At 40.9% G+C, this 23,549-nt stretch overlaps 1 protein-coding gene across 7 annotated transcripts in view; it reads right to left on the bottom strand.

Annotated features, from left to right (window-relative positions):
• The window catches only part of IQCH (IQ motif containing H), a 207,255-nt gene that overhangs the window by 32,947 nt on the left and 150,759 nt on the right, over nt 1-23,549 (bottom strand). For all 7 annotated transcript variants that reach the window (XM_068536684.1, XM_068536694.1, XM_068536703.1 and 4 more), the window contains 2 exons: nt 20,672-20,792; nt 16,660-16,946 (listed from right to left, as the gene is read on the bottom strand). In XM_068536684.1, the coding sequence (XP_068392785.1) occupies nt 16,660-16,946; nt 20,672-20,792 (408 nt within the window). The remainder of the gene's footprint in view (nt 1-16,659; nt 16,947-20,671; nt 20,793-23,549) is intronic.

Genomic DNA, 23,549 nt, shown 5'->3' with positions numbered 1-23,549 from the left:
GTCTACGTCACATTCCATGAGAGTGTGTTTGTACATTTGATGTGATGTAGGATAATGGAATCTCTAAAACTGAAAATATTCAGGGCCCAAAGAGGTCTATTTAAACAGCTCTGTCCTGGCAGACCTAAAATGACATTCATCATGCCCACCTCCTCATTTTATGGCCGAGGACTCTGAGAGGTGAACTGACTCACTCAGGTCCCACAATTAGGGGAAGAGCTGGAATCAAGTTTCTTGATTCCTGCTCCAGCTCTTTCCATGACACCTAATTACCAGCATTCATAGTCCAATTTCTATATAGTGCCAGAAGCTTCTCTGTGACCTTGGAAATTCTTTCAGGATGTGTAGGAACTATATTCAAAATTAATTTTGGGATCCAAAATGGAAAATATTGAAATTTAAACCTGCACCATCAGCAGTTGTACTTATGTTTTCCACTTTTGTAAAAAAATAAAAATAAAAAATCACAAAAATTTTAACATACTCTTGCCTTCTCTGCTTCCTTTTTCCAAGCTTCTTCCACTACCTCTATAAATTTATGATTCTCTATTACTTTTGAGATTGATGGCCTAACTGATATTATTTGTATTCTTTTTTTTTATAATATATTTTTAAAATTTTTATTTATTTATATTTATTTTTGGCTGTGTTGGGTCTTCGTTTCTGTGCTAGGGCTTTCTCTAGTTGTGGCAAGCGGGGGCCACTCTTCATCGCGGTGCACGGGCCTCTCACTGTTGCGGCCTCTCTTGTTGCAGAGCACAGGCTCCAGAGGCGCAGTCTCAGTAGTTGTGGCTCACGGGCCTAGTTGCTCCGCAGCATGTGGGATCTTCCCAGACCAGGGCTCGAACCCGTGTCCCCTGCGTTGGCAGGCAGATTCTCAACCGCTGCGCCACCAGGGAAGCCCTATTTGTATTCTTAAGGTACAGAATTACATACTCATTTCTTTTTTCCTTTTAAGTATTTCCTCACTTTTTTTATTATGAATTTTTGGAAGGCCATTTTCTTATTTTGACATTAAGCAGTAAGCTATAATAAACATGAAAACCCAATTTTTATAACCTGTTATAGGTTTCTGGGACTAGTAATTATATATGCTTCTTCCATGCCAATTCAATATAATAATCCCATGCTGAATATAGTTATTCTTCTTCAATTTTCACACTATAAATGTCAGGACTTGTGAATGATTTGCTTAGTTGAGAAGTGCTCTCTTAAAGTTACTGCAAATGATCTCTAAAAGGCTTTTGTGTGGATTTTCAAGGCAGAAGGCTCTTGTTCTGGAGCTCCCATGGGGGAGGATTCCTGTGCCCAGTCCTTGTGGACATGGAAGGCTGTCTTGCAAAGTGAGGTGGGGATGTGCATGAAGCAATGGCCCCATCAGTGCAATGAGTTGGCAGCAGAGTTCGGCATTCCCTCCCAGTTTCCTTGACAGCTCCAGTAAACCAGAATGTTTTATAAAGAACAACCTTGGTTGCAGACTTTGTGGGCAAGAAACACAGGCTGTGGCCTTGGAGGTGATCTTGTCCAGCCTCCTCAAACCCCAGGCACAAGACTCCAAGAGGGGTAGAGACAAGAGTTCAGAGCTCTTGATTTCAAGCCCAAGGCAAGTTTGTTTACATTTGGGAAATTCCTGGAGAAGAGAATCAGACCTACAGCAGGGTCCTCTGATTCATATCTGAATCCTGCATAAAAGCTAGCACAGCACTCCTGATATATACGTGCAATAAATCTTTGTTGGATGATTCCATTAAATAACCCAAGGAAATAAATCTTCCCTTTAAAACACAGACAGGAGAGACACCACTTCAAATCTACACAGGTGGCTGAAATAAAAAAGACAATAACAAGTGTGGGCAAAGATATGAAGAAATAAGAACCTTCATGCATTGCTAGTAAGATTGTAAAATGGTGCAGCCACTTTGAAAAACAGTTTGGCGGTTCCTCAAAGAGTTGATGTAGAGTTACCATATGACCCATCAATTCTACTCCTAGGTATGCAACCAAGAGAAATGAAAACATGTTTACACAAAAACTTGTCCATGAATGTTCATAGCAACATGATGCATAACCATCAAAGAGGAGAAGCAACCCGAATGTCCATCAACTGATGAATGGATAAACGAAATGTGGTACATCCATACAATGGAATATTATTCAGCCATTAAAAGGAATGAATTACTGATAAATGCTTAAACATGGATGAACCTTGAAAATATTCTGTTAAGTGAAAGAAGCCAGTCACAAAAGACCACATAGTGTATGATCCCATTTATATGAAATGTCAAGAATAGGGAAATCCATAGAGGCAGAAAGTGGTTTTCAGTGGCTGGAAGGAAGAGGGTATGGGAAGTGATTTATAATGGTACAGTTTCTTTTTAGAGTAAAGGAAATGGTCTAAAATTAGATAATTATGATGGCTGTGTAACTCAGTGAATATACTAAAAGCCACTGAACTGTATACTTTAAAATAGTGAGTTTTATGTATATGATATCTCAATAAAGCTGCTACACAAACACGCGCACACACACACACACACACACACACACACACATCCCAATCTCCAGGAAACCCATTCTAGGGCGGACGCCTCCACAATTTGTATGGCCACTTGTTTGAATCTAGTGGCATGTGGAAATCATGACTGAATGAGGGAGACTGAGAAACCACCTCCCAGACTGCCCTCTGAATTTATTCTAGGTATTCTTCAAGTCTGCACTTTAAAAAGCTTTTCCACGTGTGGGTAAAAAATACCTGCTTTATACACTAAAGCAAACTAGCACTCAGCAAGGGTTAGTACCTGGATCTCAATAAGCAGTCATGGGCTGGAAGGGATAATATATTAGCATCTGTCAAAAAGACTCAATTAGGTCTGGGGATACGGTGTCACTTTTCTGTAACAGGCAGTATACTTCCTCTGACTGCCCACTGCAGGCTTTCACTTTGTATCAGCTCCTGTACTGAGTGGGGCTGAGTGTGGTCAAATCCAGAAGAGAGGCAGGGCTGGTCAGGCAAGTGGGCACAAAGGAAGCTTTGTCTTAAACACATCTGCTTCCCTTCTTCCATCCTGTTGCTCATTCGAGGGCCCCCCAATGCCTCAGCCTGCCTTCTGTGGTTTGGGGTGCCCCCCAAGCCCTATGCCCTCCATAGTGACATCGAGTTAATCCAATAATACAATGAGTCATGACTAATTTGGTGATGGTAGAGGGCTGTTTACCGTAATGGAACCTTTTGGATTTGGTTATCTGCGAGATGAATCTGGATTCCACGACTTTGCCTTTGTTGTCTACAGACTCTGGTGTTTGAAAGATTTGGCACCCTATCAAGCCAATATGCTGTCTTTGTTGACGGCAGCAATATTTAGAAAGCTGCCTACTTGACCACATGGAGGACAGACTCTAGGAGGGAGACTTGGGGAAGGAAAGAGGAAGGGGAATTAATGTATATTAAGGGTCTATTATGTACACGGCACTCTGGTATTTTCTCATGTCATCCTCACAACAACCTTGTGAAGTAGATATTAACACCCCCATTTTATAGAAGTGGAAGTGGAGGCTCAAGGAACCCAGAAACCTGCCCAAGTTCCACAGCTAAGTGGCAGGGCTAGGATTAAGGTCCAAGTTTGCCTGGCTCTGAAGTCCAGGTTTTCTTCCCATGCTTGATCTTGGAGATTACTCTCCACCTGGCAGGGAAACAAATGCTTGGTAGAAGTGAGAGAGCACCATGCTGCTGGCAGTCACATCCAGAATCTCCACCAATTACTTGGTGGTTCTGAAGCCAGAGAAAGGCCTGTGGTTTACCGTGGAACTTTGGGCAAGCCACTTAACACCTTTCTGCCTCGCCTTCCCCAATATTTGTCTGTAAAGCACTTTGAGAGCCTATAATGAAAGAGCTTTATAAAGACAAAGAAATAGGGGGACTTCCCTGGTGGCACAGTGGTTAATAATCTGCCTGCCAGTGTAGGGGACACAGGTTCAATTCCTGGTCTGGGAACTAGACATGCCACGGAGCAACTAAGCCCGTGTGCCACAACTACTGAAGCCTGTGTGCCTAGAGCCCGTGCTCCGCAACAAGAGAAGCCACCGCAATGAGAAGCCTGTGCAACGCAATGAAGAGTTGCCCCCGCTCGCCGCAACTAGAGAAAGCCCGCGCGCAGCAACGAAGACCCAACGCAGCCAAAAATAAATAAATAAATAAATAAATTTATATTAAAAAAAAAAGACAAAGAAATATTGTCCTTCAGTGTAAGCAAAAAGCCGAGGTTCCTACCTGTGATCAATAGAAGTCCTGTGGCACTTTCCAGAAACATTGGGTGGAGCTTTAGGGCTCCACAATCACAAGTGATTGTGAAATCACTTTCTTCATATCTCCTTCATCAACAAGTGAATAAAAAATACAAAATATATATATTGATATTTTCGCCCCAAATCTGAGACAGCATATTCTTTGGTATACCATAAGTCTTTAATATGAGTAGAGAAGTCTTACAGTTATTTCTTTGAAAAGTGTCCCTTTTATATTGAGCCTCATTAGAGCTGTCCTCTTATACACACTTCTACTTATGGAGGGAAGGGCTCTTAGTAGCTGACACAAGGGGTTCAAAACCCGCTCCTTTCAGTTCAGGGAAGACCTGCAGAAAAACCCAGTTGTCCTCCTTGGTGGTAGTTGCCAATTCCATGCTCTTCTTGGAGCCACATGTGACTCTTTCCTCTATAATTCCTTTGTATTTCCTGACAATGTACTCCCCATGGGAGGGGAATTCTGTTATTTTATTTGGACTTTTATTTTGTGTTGGTTCCTGACTTAATCCTGTTCAAGTTTCAGTGGGTTGGTTTGATATTATTTACATATTAAGACTTTTGTGAAGAAATTGCGTAAGGTTTAAAAAACAGACATAAATAAGTAGTACTCTAGAGTGGGCTAGGAATGTGGCATGATAGGGGAAGACCGACTCCCTCAAAAAGTGAAGCCATTTCATTTATTTATTTATAAGGGCTTGGAATGCTAGGCAACACAATGAATCTTATGTTTAAGAAAGCAAAATATATGTTTAAAGGAATATACATATTGTTAAAACAGTTCTATTTATGCAAAAGATTCATGTAACTTTATAAAGGTTTTCAGGGATTTTAAAGGATTTTAAGTGCTATGTTAGACTGTACTAGTAACAGATGTTCAACAGCATGTTTAAGTTTTTGTTTTACTGAAAAAGCAACGGATTACTCGATATTTTCTTTTAAAAAAATCATACCAAAGCCACCACATTTTAAGTATAGCTCAAATTCATTATTTCTGAAAAGCATAAATGATTTAAAATAACATAAGGGCTCCTAAAAATAGATATTACTGTAGTGGAGCTCGAAGAATTTGTTTGCTAAAGATTCCCTTCAGAGTCCCAGTCTTTTGTGTCACTTCTTGTTCTTTTTCTATGAAGACAGATGGTGTCAGTAATTGCCTATATATTTAATTAAGTTAAAAAGCTACAAAGTAAGGTTTTGGCAAAAAGTAGGATTTTGTGCTATGAGCAAAGGAAGCAGAAATTGATAACATAAGATACTATTCCTCACCAAATACACATGTTGATATCCATATGTGTTGGAATGTGAGATTGGATTTCATAAATCTAATGATTAAAAAAAAAAGGGCATTTATTCTGAAAGATAAAGCCCATAATAGAAATCTAGATGGCAGTTCTCTTATATTTCTGACCAGCTAGATGGGAATGAGTCTACCTCTATCCACATCACCTCCAACATTAGCCTGATACTCAGTGGTTATTCTAAACTCCTCTGACACTCAGGTTTTTGCCTGGGATTTTTCACCTAGCAGGTTAATCATTGTGCAATTATTATGGAGGGAAAAGCAGTAGCTACTTGTAGAAAGTGGTTTGGAGAGCTGACTTAACCATTCTTGTGGTGTCTGTTTTCAATGTTCCCATCCCGTGAATCCACCTTCTGGCTTAATGGCAATATGGCGCTCCCAGCTGTGTTGCTATGTACGGGCTTGCTCATTTAAACTCTTAAACCTTAAAAATGGCTACCACGATACTGATTTTATTCCATTTCGCTTAGTCATTAACATTTAATGATTACCTTATGTGCTGAGCACAAGGATGGAATATATTAAAAAAAATAGGAGATGTGTTTTCTGGCTTTAAGCTGTTCGACTCAATTCGACAAGCATATTGAGGATATACAAGAGGAACATACATTTTCTTTGGTGATGGTGGCTGAGGAGGGAGGAGAGACTTACAAAGGAAGTCACCATCAATTCAGTGCAGTACCGTGGGGAATATCTGCTGTGAGAGAAGGAGCATGGGCTCAGCAGGCAGCTAAATCATGGTTTGAACCCTGGATTTGCCACTTAGTTGCCCTGTGACCTTGAACATGTCACTCTAGCCTCAGTTTCCTCATTTGTAAATTAGAGATAATAGTACTCACTTTTCAGGCGTGAGGATTAGGAACACTACATGTAAAATACATAACAGAATGTCTGGCACATGACAAAACTTCAATAAATAGTTGATATTATCATTAATAATTACTCTGGCTGTCAGTACTCTACCTCAGCTCTGAGAAGCTAGAGAATGAAGTGGCCCTGAAGGGGGATTAATTAAGGGAGGTTTCCATGAGGAGCTGGATTTTGAAACATGTTTCGAAAGAAGGGAAGTTGTATATTGATAGAAAAGAAAGGAAAGGCCAATTGCAGGAATGAAGGTGGCATGTGGCAGGCAGGATGAGAATGCCTTTATTGAATATGGGAGTCACTAAGCAGGTCAGTTTGCTTGTTCTAGAGAGTACTTTGGACATGATCAGTGCGAAAAGCAATTAGTGCCACATGGTGGGAGAGGGATGGTTCAAGGTTGTTTTAAGAAATAGGTGAAGCCTAGAGCAAATTACCCTGTACTTTGTCACCTCAACCATATGGTTCAGATAAAATTAAATTAAAATGAATGCTGAGGACAGTTTCAAAATGGAAAATTTATCACACAAAAAGTCTTGACCACAAGTGACAGTTGGAAGTAGGAAAGGGCCACTCAGCTTTGTTTTTGTGATGCTGGTGGACAAGTTGTAACCACATGTATGTGGAGAATGTTTTGGTCTGTCTTAGCATCAGCAGGGAGACTTTTCCTTTCTCCCTACCTGCGGACCTCCTGAGTCCTACAGAACCGGGGCACCTCCTGAAAAGTTCAGGATGCAGTGTGAATGCCCACATTTGCCTTTCCTTGGCAATGTTTCTGCTGATTAAATTTAGTTAAAGACCTCCAAGTCCAGAGAGAAGTGCCTGGGTTTCATTCAAAAGGAAGCAAGGATCTCCACAGTGAGAGCAGTCATCTAAAGAAGTCCGGGGTGGGGCGACTAGACATAAACAGAGGAACTGGGTCTATTCTTTGTAGACCAACCAAAGTCCTACCCAAGAGCTGATGTTTAGGCTTGGGTTCAATCTTTCTGAAGGTTAAGGTTTACAATGTAAGGGGGTTAACCCAACATTTAAGGACAGTCACATACGGTAAGATTGTATATAGCAAAGCTGGTCACTAGTTTACCTGCGCTATTAGTGTTAAGAAACAGAATTGTAATTTTCACTATAAAAATTATTGTCATCATTGCCTTTGTGCTCATTGCAGAAGTCATCATCCTCACCATCATCATTATTATTACTTGTATATTACAGGTCTCTTTCACTGACACAAGGATGCAGACCTTTTAAAGGGACAGGTCTTTTACTTTAACACTTCAAAACCCTTGGGATCTATTTTCCCTTCACTAGGTATTAACTTGTGATTTACAATGTGTCTATTATGGCATTTAAAAAACACTGAATAACAGGCATTTCTGTTTATACTAAAGGCCTATAAATTTTAATTTAGATATACCCTGTTAACCTTCTTACATATAAATAAAATACCTTCCCTAAAGAGAAAAACTAAATCTCATTGAGGTCCCTTGGTGAATACCTTGTATATCTTGAAGACAGAGATAGGGAGATTTTGCAAATGAGAGTACTAGGGGGGAGCTCAGAGAGAAGTATGCATTCATTCATTTAATAAATATTTATTGTGGATCTACTATATGCTAGACATAGTGCTAGGTGCTGGGTATATAGCAATGAATAGGAAGGAATTACGATATCCTGTAGACCTTGGTTTTTCTACTCTCTGAAATAAATATATTCACTTTTGATGCTTATATATCACTTTGAGATGATAATGTTCACTGACTTTTAAAAACAATGCTAATTCAATTCAGATTCCACTCACAGTTTGAGAACCTGCTGAGGCCTCAGGTGACAGTTTTACATGTGATTATGCTGTTTGATTTAATAAGAACAGCACCTTATATCTGCTCAGCCTCTCAGAACACCCTGTGGTAAGGAGGGGAGGGATTCACCATTTGTGAATGAAAAAACAAGGCTCAGAGATGTCCAGTGAGTTGCCTAAAGTATCACAACTGCTAAGTGTAAAGACTGGGGCCAGAACCCCCTATCCATCATAATGAAAATATTTTCAGCTATCTCTCTTTTTTTCTATTCTAGGCTGATACATTTGTATTTAGAAACTCTTAGAAACAGTTTTCAGAATATATGAGACATTCTCTTATATAGATCAGGGCTTTCCATTTTTGTCTTTCTTCATAAGTTGTACTTTGTAACAAGTCTCATTTCCTTCTGTAGCTACCTTATGTATCCAGGAAGGGCCATTGCTAGGAGCCTGCAGCTGTTTTTCATCTAAACTCTTTTTTTCAAAATTGGATTTCCTTTCCTTTAAAAAGTTAATAACTATCAATGCTCGTAACAGAGATAGCTATTTCAAAAGTTTACAATTATCTAACAACAAAGAAGTTTTTAACCTGGGGATTTCAACAGAAAGCATCTTTGCCCATCTATTTGTTTAGTGACTTTACGTAAAAGGAACTGGAGAGTGATATATAGGGGAGTTCCTTGGTGGTCCATGGAGAGTGATACATAAATGCATATTTACATGAGGCAAGTCAGTCATGATGTTTGTAAGACTTAGATCATCATTTTTTTCCCATATGTGTTTTGTGAATTTCTACCACCACCCTTCAGAGCATCTTTCCCACTTGGAATACACTCTTTTTTACCCTCTTTCAAATCCTAATTATCTTTCAGATCAAATCCCACCTACTCTGTAAAAACCTTTCTTGATTGCTCCAAACAGAAGGCAGTTAAACTGGCATTGCCTTTTTGATGTCTCTTTCATTGTTCAATGTAGTTGTCACCAAGCTTTTCCTTGTAATTCATTTTTCAAGTGTTTCTCCCCAGCTAGATTTTGAACTCCCTAAGGGCAGGCACTTCCACTTCTTTTGCATCTTTGCAGCCTCTCTTGTAACTACCATAAAGTCTTGTACATGCTCAATAAACATTTGTTCTTTCCTTTAGAATTTCCCAAAAGGAATATAAATAAGCTCAACAGATCTGGATGTTCTAGAAGTTCCCAAAGTCCATTCATCAGTTGGCTATCATGTAACTATCATTGTGTTAGACGTTAAGAGGAGGTAAAAAATGCAAGGACCAGGGCATTTTCTAGAGGATTTACAAATCTCATGGAGGCAATGTTTATGCCTAAGAACCAGTAAGAGTAAAAAACAATTGTGTGCTTGTGTATCAAATGGAATTGGGTGATGGATATGAAATGAGCTTCCTCGTGATAGGGAACATGTCTTGTTTATCTCTGTTCCCTCAGCATGCAGCATAGGGACTGAGTAGACCCTGGGGAGGTATTTGTTCAATGAACATGTCAGTGTCTTTTCAATCTGAAGCCTTTGGCAGGTGCTTCACGTCCCTCCTGGAACCGAGTAGGTTTTGCCCATCAAGTGCTCTTGCTCCAGGACCCATTGGGGTATGGAAATAGCTTTTGCTGCTCCTTGTGTAAGGGTTGGATCCCTCCCCTCATCCTCATGTGGGAAGGCCAGATCTCCAAAATGACTACATTATAGCTCCATGTATTCTGCACAGTCTCTGAAAGCTTGGCATTTCCCCATTCCTAGGGTACTGGAATCTTGGACATAAGTCCACTATCGGGAGTGGTTTTGTACTATGCTCTTACCAGCTCCATTTCCCAGGGACTGGCTCTTTTCCTTTTATTCCCAGTGACCCTGACGTTCCCAATATTTAAACCCTACATTTCCAAAACTCTTCCTCCATTCTGCTACCCTAGAACCTCACTCTCATCTCAAGTCTGGACAAGATTTTCCATATTCTTGTCTGGACTGATTCACAATAGTGGGCCTGTCCTTGTTGCACCACTGTCATTTTATCCATCTTTCTTTGTCTCCCAGTCCCCTCTGCTCTTATTATGAAAACATGGTAAGTTATGGGGGCCCAGTTGGGGCCAGACAGCAAGATTTTGAGATGTACTCAGTCACCTCAGCTTTCTGCCTCCCACCTCTATTGCAAGACACGTGTGGACGTAAGGTCATGTATGTGAAAGTGCTTTATAATGATCATTATTTGTGATTATCATTATTTATATATATTTTTCTGACTACAGATACATGCTTACTTTTGAGAATGCAAATGGAGAAAGCATAAACAACAAAACAGAAATACTCTCTGTATTAGCTTCCTATTGCTGCTGTAACAAACTGCTGTACATTTAGTAGCTTAAAGGGTCAAAGATGAGAAGTCTCACTGGGCTAAAGTCATGGTGTCAGGGGGGCTTCATTCCCCCTGGAGGCTCTAGAGGAGAATTTGTTTCCTTGCCCTTTTCAGCTTCTAGAGGTCACCTGCATTCCTTGGCTCATGGTCACTTCCTCCATTTTCAAAGCCAGCAGAACCCTTGTGATTACATTGTCCACCTGCATAATCCAAGAGTATCTTCCCATCTGAAGATTACTAAGTTAATTACATACACATGTTACCATGTGTGGTAACCTTCACCAGCTTCAGAAATTAGGACATGAACATCTTTGCAGGGCCATTACTCTATCATACCCTCAATCCTTTAACCCAGAAATAATGACTTGTAACATCTTAGTGTGTTTCTTTAGGTTCTTTTTGCTCTGCATATATGTTCTTTCTTTTTATAAAATTGTTATCATATTACATATATTGTTTTAGAATATGTATTTTACCATTCCACTGTTCTATGTAGAGTATCTTGTTAAATATTATTCGAAACTTTAGTTTTACTGTTTTCATAGCACTTGATTCTATTCATCTATCATAATTTGCTTAACAAATTCTCTATTAGAATTTAGTCTATTTGACTTTTTTACTTCCCTTAATAATGTGATTAATGTATGTGTACATAAATATTTATGATTATTTCCTTGTGATATTTCTTTTTTTAAAAATAAATTTTATTTATTTATTTATTTATTATTATTATTATTATTTTTTGGTTGTGTTGGGTCTTCGTTTCTGTGTGAGGGCTTTCTCTAGTTGTGGCAAGCGGGGGCCACTCTTCATCACGGTGCGCGGGCCTCTCACTGTCACGGCCTCTCTGGTTGCGGAGCACAGGCTCCAGACGCGCAGGCTCAGTAGTTGTGGCTCACGGGTCCAGTTGCTCCGCGGCATGTGGGATCTTCCCAGACCAGGGCTCGAACCCGTGTGCCCTGCATTGGCAGGCAGATTCTCAACCACTGCACCACCAGGGAAGCCCCCTCCTTGTGATATTTCTAAAAAGTGGATTCTTACCATTATTATTAAGTTTTAATACAAAAATACTATGAAAATATTATTGAAATAAATAATTTTTGAACTCAGAAGTCAAATAAGCTAACTGACTCATTTTATAGCTGATTAAACTGAAGATGATAGAAAGAAAGTGAAAAGCTCAAGGTAGCATAGTAATTTAGAAAAGGAGCTAGATTTGACTATTTGAAACTTTAGTATGATGAAGAGCATTACAAATAAACTTAAAACACAAATGACAGGATTCAGTACCAACTGCAACTGTGGTAGGTGAAGAAGACAGCAAGACTGGTTGGGAGATTGGTTACATTGAAGAAATAAATAAATTGATTGAGTAAATAAGTAAATATATTGAAGATAGAGACTCAGGTTTCTCACTGTTGGAGAAAGTATTTATTTGTAAGTGTGGAAAACGGGAAGTCTAGAAAGAATCTTGAAGTGTTAAATTAGAATTAGAGATATTGGTAGGAACGCATGGTTTTAAAATATATACACTGATAGATATAGAAATGGTTATAGGTGCATGCATGTGTATATATATGTATGTATATATGCTTGTGTGTATGTGTATCGTACATATATAAAACATATATTTTCTAGCTCTGTCCACTGAGAGAGGCCAGAAGCAATGACACTCCAGTAGCAATGAGAGCACTAAGAGCCCAGACCTTAATACCATCCTCCACTAAAAGGACCCGAAGCTCTTGGGCTGATCCTAGGTCTGTCAGAGAAAATGCAAAATGAACCTGGAACATCTCATCGTGCTAGGAAGTAAGACAACGCTCAAAGAATGATGGGGACACAACAAAAGGACACCAGAGCCACACTGAAGGGTATCCCACTAGCCAAATCTGGGACAACTTGAGCATCAAAATGATGAAAGTGTCAAAATACAACTGACTTAAGAGACTAGAACCTCACAGGTTTAAACTGGTATAAATACATACATGCCTATGTACATAAATGAAAGATGGAGAAGGAAAAACTCTTCCTTGCAGTAGATTTCCAACTAATCTATGTAGAAAGAATGATGGAAATAGAAAATTACCACTGTCATCATGGTGGCTGACTCAGGAGAAAGTTGGCAGTGGCTACTAAGTTTTGTGTGGAAGTTTGATGAGGAATAAGACATTATTCCTTGGAACACCTTTCCACAAAATATTACTAATTAATTACAAAGGAAAAAACAGTGATTTTTATGGTGGAGAAACATGGCTGGAAAAAAGAAAGAAAAGCCACAAGTGACAATCTGGAGAAGATGTTTGTAACATGTATAACAGTTAAAGAATAAGAGTTTCTTATATACAAAGAACTACAAATCAGCATTTGTATTATAGTCTAATTTAAAAGGGGCAAAAGATACGATAGGGCAATTAAGTCAAGATATATAAATAGCCAACAGATATAGTACAGATGTTCATCCTCACTAATAATCAAAGAAATACCGAGGAAAACAAGATGCCATTTTTTTCCCCTGTTAGATTGGCAAAAATGACAGGTTGATAATATGCCAATCTCTTCATTGGCACCAAAATGCATGTTAGTTAGAAGAGAAAATACAGTGTTTTCTGAAGTGATGTCACTTGCAAAATGGCAAGAATATATACCAGTGATTTTGCAAATAATCTATTACATACAGAGAGTTAATGTACTTCCCTTGCCAACGGAGAAACTCCTTTTGGTGTGCTCACTGAGAACTTCTTCTAATGTTCTACTGAAAATTGAAACACGAATGGCCATACACTCAAATATTAACAGGAAGAGACAAGGTGAAGTATTAGTATGATAAAATCAGAGAATCTTGGGTTAATATTCATTTATCCCACCCATCAACTAATCTCTGAACTCTTCTCTAAAAGCCTTAACACCACCATCCAACAGCTGCTAGAATACCTCTATTGTCCATTCATTCATTCTTTCAACAAATAATTTACTGAACACCTACTTTGTGCTGGGGCAGAGATAGTGCTGAGAATTGAATGGGGAGCAAAAAGAGACATAATATATCTCCACAGGGAGCTTATACTGTGCAGGGGGAGACAGCTTTAATCAGGTAATCATGTAAATAAGTCTTAAATTGTAACAAAAGCAAGTGGTATAAAGGAGAGGTACATGATGATAGGAGAACCTAAAACAGGGGAATTTGACTTTGTCAGGAAGTTCAGGGGAGAAAGTGTGGCTGGAGCTGAAATATGATGGATGCGAAGGGGGTTAACTAGGTAAAAGAGAAGAGGCAAGAGCATTTTAGGCAGAGGGGCAGCATGTGTAAAAGCCCTGTGGCAGGAGGTAATATGATGAGTAAAGGGTTGGAAAAGAGAGAAAAAAGAGGGGGAGTTAGGGTGAGCAAAGCCTGTCAAGGCACATGGGACCAGCCAAGTGAAATGTGGGACCTTTGTCCCAGAAGCTGGGAACAGTAGTAAGGTCTGGGACAGGACCAGCTCTGTGTCTGGAGAAGATACCTCTCACTGCCTCGTGCAATTCTCCCTATACCAAACTTGAATAAATAAAAACCGTAAGTCAACTGTCCCCATAGTTCCATCCTCCCTACTGCCCCAGGGATCACAGATTTAATCCTTGTTTCTCATGACAAGCATTTGGAGAGGGCAGCCTCTCCTGCATCTCCTCCCCTTGCTTCCTTGCCACCCAGCCCTTTTGCCAGAGGGCATTGTTCCTGTCCTCCCTCCACCCCAGGTTGATTCCTGAATGCCCTTCAGTTTGTCCTTTTCTCTTTCCATGTGTGGGCCTGAGAATGGAATGTAAAACCAATGGAGGGCTCAGGAATGCAAATGAAAAATGATTATTGAACAAGCTGAAAACTGCTCAAAACATAAACTCTCACTTTGAAACTATTATCTGACTGAAATGGAGGATTGCAAAGCTGAGAATAAGGAATACAAAACAACTAAAGTCTATTTACAATGTTGGATGGCCAGAGGGTATCAGGAGAGGGCAGGCAGGAGGTTATTCCATCCTTTAGACAGAGTTGTGGTCACCCAACACTAATACAAGAGGAACTGAACATTTTGAAAAATAAGTCTCATGAAGTAGTAGTGAATTTAAACATTGTAATTTCTGGGGCAGAAGAGGTTAAAAATTATTTATCTATAAATATTATACATCAGAGGCACACATGTACACATGAAGAATCTCGTGGATGAAATATTGAATAAGTAAAAGCATGTTGTAGAATAATAATACATAGGATGTTATGACCTATAAAAAGTTTTAAAAGAAACACAATTAAACCACATATTAAATATATAAATCCATTACACCTGTAATCTGCCTTCACCGATCTAAGTCGTTTTAATTGTTGCTATAAAAAAAGTGCATGTCCTCCAAGCTGCACTTAGCCTCAACGATAAGATGTTTGCCTGAGATGTTTCCCAGAAACTTGGAGTCAGCTGTGTCTAGTTCAAGCTGAGCTGGTTAAGACTGGATAGGACCACTGACCCTCCAACTGGGCATGTGCGAGTGTCAGCTCAGTGACATTTTGACATCAGAAGGGCGAAAACTCCACCCTCAGATCATGCCAAGTGTCTCAATTTTTTAACACGCCTCCCATGAAGAAGCCCGTAGCTTAGTAGTAACTCCTGTGCAGAATGACAATTCCCTCACCTTTCTCTTATTTCCAATCACCTGTCCCGTCGCTCCCCAAGCCTACGACCACCTTGCTCCCTTATCCCATAAATCTCTCATGCCCCTTGAGGCAGATTTGAGACTTGTTCTCCTTTCTCCTTGCTTGGCTGCCTTGTGAATAAACCCTTTCTTTGCTGCAAACGTCAGCATTTCAGTGTTTTGGCTTGCTGCATGTCAGGCAAATGAACCTGGCTGAGTAACACATTCACATGGAGTAAAAGCATAAAGATATGAAAAGGAATAAAAGTTCCAATTGCAAGATGGTGGATGCCTCTGGGAGGAGAAAGGGCCATGCAAGGGGGATTGGCAAGGAGTACACAGGACTGGAGGTGGTCTTGGTTCATTACATTAGTATTTAGACCTTTTTGTATTTATGAAATATTTCCCAATACATTTTCTTTAAGAAGAAAAAATTGACCACCTAAGTTGCTGGTGAACTACTGACAAGAAAAGGAACAGAAACAGAACTCTTACCTCCTTTCTCTTGATTAACTTTCTATTTAAGAACAGATTCTAGAAAGGTTCACTCCCTGGATGGCATAAAGCAGTCTCACAATAAGATACAAGCAGAGCATTAATGGGCAAACTGAGGCCCCATTGGAATGAGTTTCAGTCATTTAAACTCCAACTGTACCGAATGAGAAGACCCTGGTGTATCGGCAGAACCAGCCCGAAACTAGCCCTATACTGTTTCTGACAAGAAACTGAGTTGTTTTTCACAGACAACAGAACAAGACCACAAGTCATACAGCCTAAGTATGCACCGAGGAGAAAATTTTGACCTCAGACAACACCCGAAAACAAAATCTCTCTTCCCGTGAAACCAAAGGACCTGGACATGACCGGAACCTGAATGCCAGAGCCCTTTCAGAAGCGAGGGGTCCGCTGTCCCCGAAGAGCCAGTGCTAAAGCCCCCTTTATCACACCTCACCATAAATGGCCAAATTCCAGCGCCCTTCAGTGAAAACCTGCCCTGCATACCAACCGTCTTCCCCTAACTCATAAAAGCTTGACCAAACCCCAGATCAGGGAGCCACAGCTTTGAGCCTTGCCTCCTGTCTCCTTGCCAGCTGACCTCGCAATAAAGCCTTTTCTTTTCTCAAAAGCTGGTGCCATAGTACTGTATTGGCTACTGCACCCATCGGGCAGCAAGCCCTTTGCTTGGTAACACTGGTCCTGTATTTACAGACATAAAGCATGGCCTCACCCGAATTGGCATGGACCATGTAAATGCTGAATTTACAGTCAGCTCATCAGAAGAGCAGTGAATCTTAGAAGCTCCCTCACAGTCCCTGTTGCATAGGCATGGACGTTGTGGAGTCTTTACATATTTCAGTATTTCATACGGCATCAAGTCGACTTACCTGCTGCTCCATGGTCCTTGGATCAATAAAAGTCACCAGGTTGGTGGAAAAGTAACCAATCACATTTTTCATTTTACAAGCATTTCCAATTTGAAGGCACAAAGAACTGAGAACTTGGGGATCCAATGAGGTCTGAGGCATGGTGGTCCCAGAGGAGATGAAGGGACCTTCGGCATGAAACTGGTCCCCTGTTGACAGCATTCTGATTTCTCCATTGGGTTCTATCAGCATGTCCACTGTCAGGTTGGTGACGCTCTCTGAAGGTGGGTATGCTTCGATCACGCCTCCTGGGGGGAAAAGCATGGGGTGGGTGAAAGGACGAGCTCACATGGACAGTGCCCATTAGAGCGAGGGGAAAGAGCCCAGGCTTTGGCAGAGGGACTCAGGCTCAGAGCCTGCATCTGCCATGTCTTGTGAGACTTTGAGCAAGTAGTTTCAATTCTCTGAACTTCCTTTCCCTCATTTTTAAAATGGGCATAATAAGACCTGCCTCACCAGACTGTTGTGAATCTTCGTGATACTGTGTCTATCGTATTTAGCCCAATGCTTGGGGTGTAGTAGGACTCAGTGAATGGTAGTTTTGATCGTAACTAGGAAGACACTGTAAAGATCATCAGGCCTATGCCCATTCAGTACATAAACAATGAACCTGAGGACTATAGCAAATCCCTCAGGGGGAATTAACCGTCCACAGTCCATAGTTTGTACCTTGATGACCACTGTGCTTTCTGTTCAACTTCACTGCTTTTTGAAATTTTGACAGGTTAGGGCTTTTATCAGGCATAAGAGAACACTGACTATTATGTCAGCCAAAGGACTACTATATATATAGCTGGTTGTTTTAAAATATAGAGCCAGGAGATGCTGCCATTCTTGAAGAACAGATAAGCTTGCTCCGTGCTGATAATGGGAGCTTCATAATTTATCTTATTTTACCTTTTGCTCTGAATAACAAAAATCATAGAGGCAAATTTGATGTTCATAGCAACAAATTAGCCCTGGATAAATTTGTGGCCCAGCTCATTGGTGTCCACAAAATTCACATGTCCCTATTTTCTATTTTTAGGCCTAACTTGTAAATCCTACTGTATATATCCCTTTTATAGAAAAAAATTTAAATATTATTTGTGAAGAATTAGATAACATAATTCAAAAGTAAAAACAACTAAGTGTTCCTAGACAAGGCAGCCTCTGAAGCCTGACAGTATTAAGATAAATTTGCCCTGTATTTCAGGAATTTGCTGGGAGGTGACCTCTGCCCACAAGCTTTGAACAGCATATATGGTTAAATCCTGAAATTTTAACAATTCTCAAGTGCAGCCATCTGTTACTTTATACAAAAGGCACTTTCTTTAAATGTCTATAAATGTGGTTGGAGCTGGTCCTAAAGAAAACTGAGTTTCAGAAGGAAAACTGATTTATCTTTTCAGTTGGTTTGAGATGTGCTTTTCTTTAAATGAGGTTTCCTAGTGGGTGCTGTACCCAAATACCGGTTGCCGGGGATTTAGCAAGGTAAAGGTAACAAAACAACAATGACACAATGCACAAGAAAAAGCAAAAAAACCTACTGAGTCTCTCTGATTCAGAAAGCTTTGTGGCTTTAGCTATTACCTACATTTTGAAAGATGGTGCTTCAGTGAAAACACATTGTCCTTTATAGTTACAAGATTATTTTACTTCAAAGTAGCTTATTTGTATTGTCTTCTCAGCAATAGAACCACGGTTTTTTCACTGTTAATTTTTTTCCTTTCGAAGCAATTAATTCCTCTTTTAAAAATGTATTGCCTTTGATATAATCCTATGACAATGTAGAAATCAAATCTATAGCACACTTTGTGACCATAAGCACACTTCAGAGAGTAGAAATGAAATGAAACAGGCAATAGGGGAAGATGGCAGGAGATGGTGGCCTAAGGGCCAGGAAAACCTGGGGGAAGGCCTCTTTCAGTCAGTGAGCATTTTATGCAGGGCCTGCTGTATGCACTGGGCTCAGAGCCTGGCAGAGGTTTGAAAACACATGACTTACCAGAACTGGATTTTTGAGACATGCTAAAATTGTAGGATCTAACTGTGTTCCCATTCACCACAAATTGTTGTGTGATTTTGTAGTCACTTCCTAGCTTTAAGCCTCTTTCTTTGTCTGTAAAATTGGCTCAATAAAGCTTGTTCTGCCTCCCGTAAATAAACACTGTGATTACAACATGGCTGAGAGAGAGGAAGAAAGGATAGAGATGAAGGAGGTTGAGGCAAAGCCTAAGCTTGTGGTTATACAGCTCAGGTGAGACAGTGGCTGGGAAAACCCTTTCTAATCTACAAAGCTCACATGAAAATAATAGATTAGAGGAAGGTTTGCAGACTGACCTTAGAAGATCTGGAAACTTCCTAACGTCCTGTATGGACCTGAGATCTTCGTGGTCTTCCCCTCCTAACTTAAAAAAATCCTTTATTCTTAGCCATTTTTTATTATATGTACCTTATTTTCTTCCATTTACGCACGGGGTTGACTCTTTCAGCTTTACTTTTCTGGCAGTGGGTGCATGTGGAGATTTGTAGAATCACAGAAATTTAGATTTGAGAGGACACTAGAGACCGTGTAGTATAACTGCCCCCCGCTTCTCTCTGCACCAGTGAAGAATCCTTTTTCAGCATTCTTGTTAGATGGTGGGCCATCCGACGCCTTGCTTAAATAATTCATTAACAGAGTGTTTACTATGCCCTTCCACCCCACTCTGCCTTGCAGTATATTCCAGCGCCCAACAGATCTGTCCTTTCCCATGCGATCTCATACCCTGAGCTAAGAGGTATTCCTTGGTAAATATACCCATTGGCTCTGGCCAAGACTCCTGGAGCAGCACAGGGGTAGCCTTTTATTGGCTCTGCTACGTAATCACAGAGGGATTCGGGGTGAGTTACTTAATCTTTTGTACCTCAGTTTCCTCCTCTATAAAGCAAGGGTGATAATGGTACCCACCTCATAGGCCTGTTGGGAGGATCAAAGAAATTAATATAGGTGTACTTAGAATAGAGTCTAGCACATAGTAAGCACAGACTCTGGTTTTTATGTTATCTTCACTGTGCTATTCTCACCACTGGCTTGTTGCTGCTGCTGTTGTTAGCATCTGATATAATATTATTATAAGACTATTATATATTCATGTTAATATATTATCATCGTTTGACAGTGGTGAAGAGTGGAAAGATATCTTCTGTGGTCTGTATCCTAGCTTTCTCTTATAATTCACGTGGGTAAGCATATAGGAATATCTGCCTTACACTGTAACCTTCTAGAGAGTGAGGGGGCAATGTGTGGCCGTGCCTCGGTGTAGCACTCCCATAGGACCTCTACAACTGGGGATAAGCAGCATTTGCTCCATTCATTCCCTCATCCACTGACCTCCTAATGTCATTGGAAAATTGAGGAGAAGTCAAGAGGAGGAGGATGAAAGAAACAGAGGCTGACTTTGCTCCAGGACTGTAGAGGATCTTATTTACAAAGTCTACCTTCAGAACTGGAAGTGAGACCATTTCTGCTCTCCTAGAAAATGGAAGGAGAAACTAACATTTCTTAAAGACTTATTTTGAGTCAGGCTCCATGGTAGAAACTTTCATATCTGTATTTCATTGAATCCTCCCAACAACCCTGTGAAGTAGGTGAGGAAACTGGGCCTCTGAGGGTTTAAGAACCTACCTCAGGTCAAGGATGAGATCCAAGCCCAGGTCATCTGATTCCAAAGCCTACTTCTCAGGAGAAGTCTGTGGTGCAAAAATATGGTCAGAATCTTGAGCTATGCATGGCACGCTTGGTATGCTCAGTTCCTGCTTACTCAAGAGGCTGAGTGCAAGATAAATATTTAGGCAAAGTTTAAAAGAGAAAGAAAATCTGCTTGTAGGAGCACTTTTCTAAACCAACACAAGAGTTGCAAGGTATTCAAACTGGCCCCAGGTTGACCCAAAACTAGAATTCAAGGTTGTGCAGACTAATCCTCAATAGAAGCTTTGCAGTCTTATTTACCTTGACTGAGAAATGTTTGGAGGAATTTCCTCCATGTCGGGAACCGTTTCTCATTGACTGGCTGTGCGTGCTGTGCTAAAACGCCCGCCAGCTCCTCGGAGATCTTCACCAAAGCTGGCTCCTGCAGAAACAAATTAAATAGAACCACAAGCAATTTTACTACAGAAATGAAAACTGCTTGTGGAGTGATTAAAAACCAGGCCTCCAACAGGCAAAAAAAATGTGGTTACTGTTTACCCAGAGTCAGAAAGCCATTTTGAAAATATTCTCTATTTTTCCAGCCATTTCAATTTTCATATTTCAAAGTGACTTGGCCCCTAAATATTGCTGCTAATCATGCCTGTTGTCTCCAAAAGGCAGCCTTCTGTCTGGGCATCAGGTAACCCCAGTTTCAGACCCACAGCAGCCTGACCAATGGCACGTCCTCGGGCACTGTGCCTCCCTACTCTGGGCCTCAGTTTCCCATTGTGTAAAAGGTGGGGTTCACTACCTTCTCCCTAAGGTCCTTCAAACTGGAATTTTTTTTTTCATTAAAAAAGATTTTATTGATGTATAGTTGATTTACAATGTGTTAATTTCTTCTGTAGAGCAAAGTGACTCAGTTATACATGTATTTGTATTCTTTTCCATTATGGTTTGTCACAGGATATTGAATATAGTTCCCTGTGCTCTACAGTAGGACCTTGTTGTTTATTCATCCTATATATAATAGTTTGCCTCTGCTCCTCCTAAATTCCCATTCCTTCCCTTCCCTACCCACCCTCCCCCTTGGCAACCCAGATGGGAATGTTTTTTATCTTATGACCCTAACAGAGCTGATCTTGGGAGAGATCATGGAGTTGGCAGGGTCATTCTTGGGCACCTTCATCTCTTTAAGCCGTGCCCATTCCCCCTGGTTGGGGGGCCTCCATGTAACTCTGGTATCAAAGCCTTAAACCGCGGCTGACCCTGTGGAGGTGGGATTTTAGGAGGGGGCAGGTTGGAAGAGTGAGGTGGGGAGGGGGGCTGGCCTCAGTCACCTGATGTACCCCACTAGGTCATAGCCTCATCTGCCTAGATGTGAGGCTGGCCCCACGTCATTGTACAACAACCCCAAACTACAGAGCATCCTGTCAAAATGAAAACAGTAGGAAACCCTCTGATGAATAAGAAACCTGGCTTTTTGACGTGAAAAGACTCGGTTTGTAGGGACATTTTGTTTTTGTTTTTTTTTTGGAAAGTCTTAGACTATCTAAAATTTTTTAGATAGAAGCCACCTCTTCAGATATTTTTTCTCTCAGAAGAAGAGCAGGGCACTAGACACAAAACATTTGATGGGCAGGATTCATATTCAAAATATGGGACATTGACAAGAAAAACTCAGGCTTGCTTTGCGTTGCTGGGGAACTTTCTAATCTGTGAGTGAACATCAGTATTTGGAAGAATCAGAAAAGAATCAGCTTTGGCAAGTGGGGCAGGAAGGAATCTTAGAAATCATCTGTACAAACTTTTTTTTTTTTTTTAATTAAGGTATGTACAGTTTTTTTTTTTTTTTTTTTTTTATGGCTGTGTTAGGTCTTCGTTTCTGTGCGAGGGTTTTCTCTAGTTGTGGCAAGCGGGGGCCACTCTTCATCGCGGTGCGCGGGCCTCTCACTATCGCGGCCTCTCTTGTTGCGGAGCACAGGCTCCAGACGCGCAGGCTCAGTAGTTGTGGCTCACGGGCCTAATTGCTCCGCGGCATGTGGGATCTTCCCAGACCAGGGCTCGAACCCGTGTCCCCTGCATTGGCAGGCAGATTCTCAACCACTGCGCCACCAGGGAAGCCCTGTACAGCCATTTATTTTCAATTTCCCTGCCTTTAAAAAGTGATTGTCCTCCCCCCTCCCCCAGCTCCTTGGAACATCTGATTCATTCTGGGTCCCGTGCCCTCTGAAAATCTACAATAGAAGACAAATAAATATCTGAGAGTACACTCTAGGCAGGTCCCAGTAACCTGAATAATTTCTGAAATATCCAGAAAATCCTGGTGGGAGAGTCTCATTAGTTAGCTTAGTAAGTGCTTGATGTACAAAACAAAAATGCCATGAGGAAGGGAGAGTGCCGGCCGCCGCCCACCCTTGTTCAGGATGGCTCTCTGCACAGTTGGGGGTCATGAAGAAGGGCTGGGGAAGCCAGCTTACACAAGGAGCCTCTACCTTGGGAGTTAGAGGCAGGGAAGTTGCTGTCAAAGCCCGAGCACTTCGTATCCTGCACAGTTTACATCTTCTCTGCTCTTTACTGTACATTAGCTCATCTCCCCAAGGCCCTGCATCTAAACCATAAACAAGCACACAAAACACGCGGTTCCAACAACCTGGACCCCCTTCTTGGTTCCTTCTTTGAGCACTGTCCTCCACACCCATCTTTCTTTTTGTTTTACACTTGTTTCAGTTAAAACCATCCTACTCTATCGAAAAAGACCAATTGTCTGTGATTCATGCAGTGCCCCAAAGCTGGGACGATGGAGCACGTCTGTAGGTTCCCACCCTGCTTGGGAAACTAAATGTCAAGGAAGGAACCCATGCAGGGCAGGCCCTCTACCAGGACAGTGGAGACTTCCTTTTTGTTCTGCCCTGATTAAAGGGCCCTTTCTGCCCTGTTTCTGAAAGGTGTTGAACCATCTATCCAGTGATCTGCTATCTGCTATCACATCAAGTCAGTTCAAGAGAAGTAATTCATTTATTCATTCATTCATGCGAAAAATGACAGGTACTTAGAGTAATCAGAATCACTGAGGCAGACAGTGGAATGGTAGTTGTCAGGGGGAGGGGGAATGGGGAGTTAGTGTTTAATGGGTACAGAGTTTCAGTTTTATAAGATGAAAAGAGTTATGGAGATGGATGGTGGTGATGGTTGCACA

This window comes from Eschrichtius robustus, chromosome 1 (assembly GCF_028021215.1).
Source record: "Eschrichtius robustus isolate mEscRob2 chromosome 1, mEscRob2.pri, whole genome shotgun sequence".
Classification (NCBI taxonomy): Eukaryota; Metazoa; Chordata; class Mammalia; order Artiodactyla; family Eschrichtiidae; genus Eschrichtius; species Eschrichtius robustus.
Note: the sequence above shows the minus strand (reverse complement) of the source record. Positions and strands in the feature narration are given on the sequence as shown.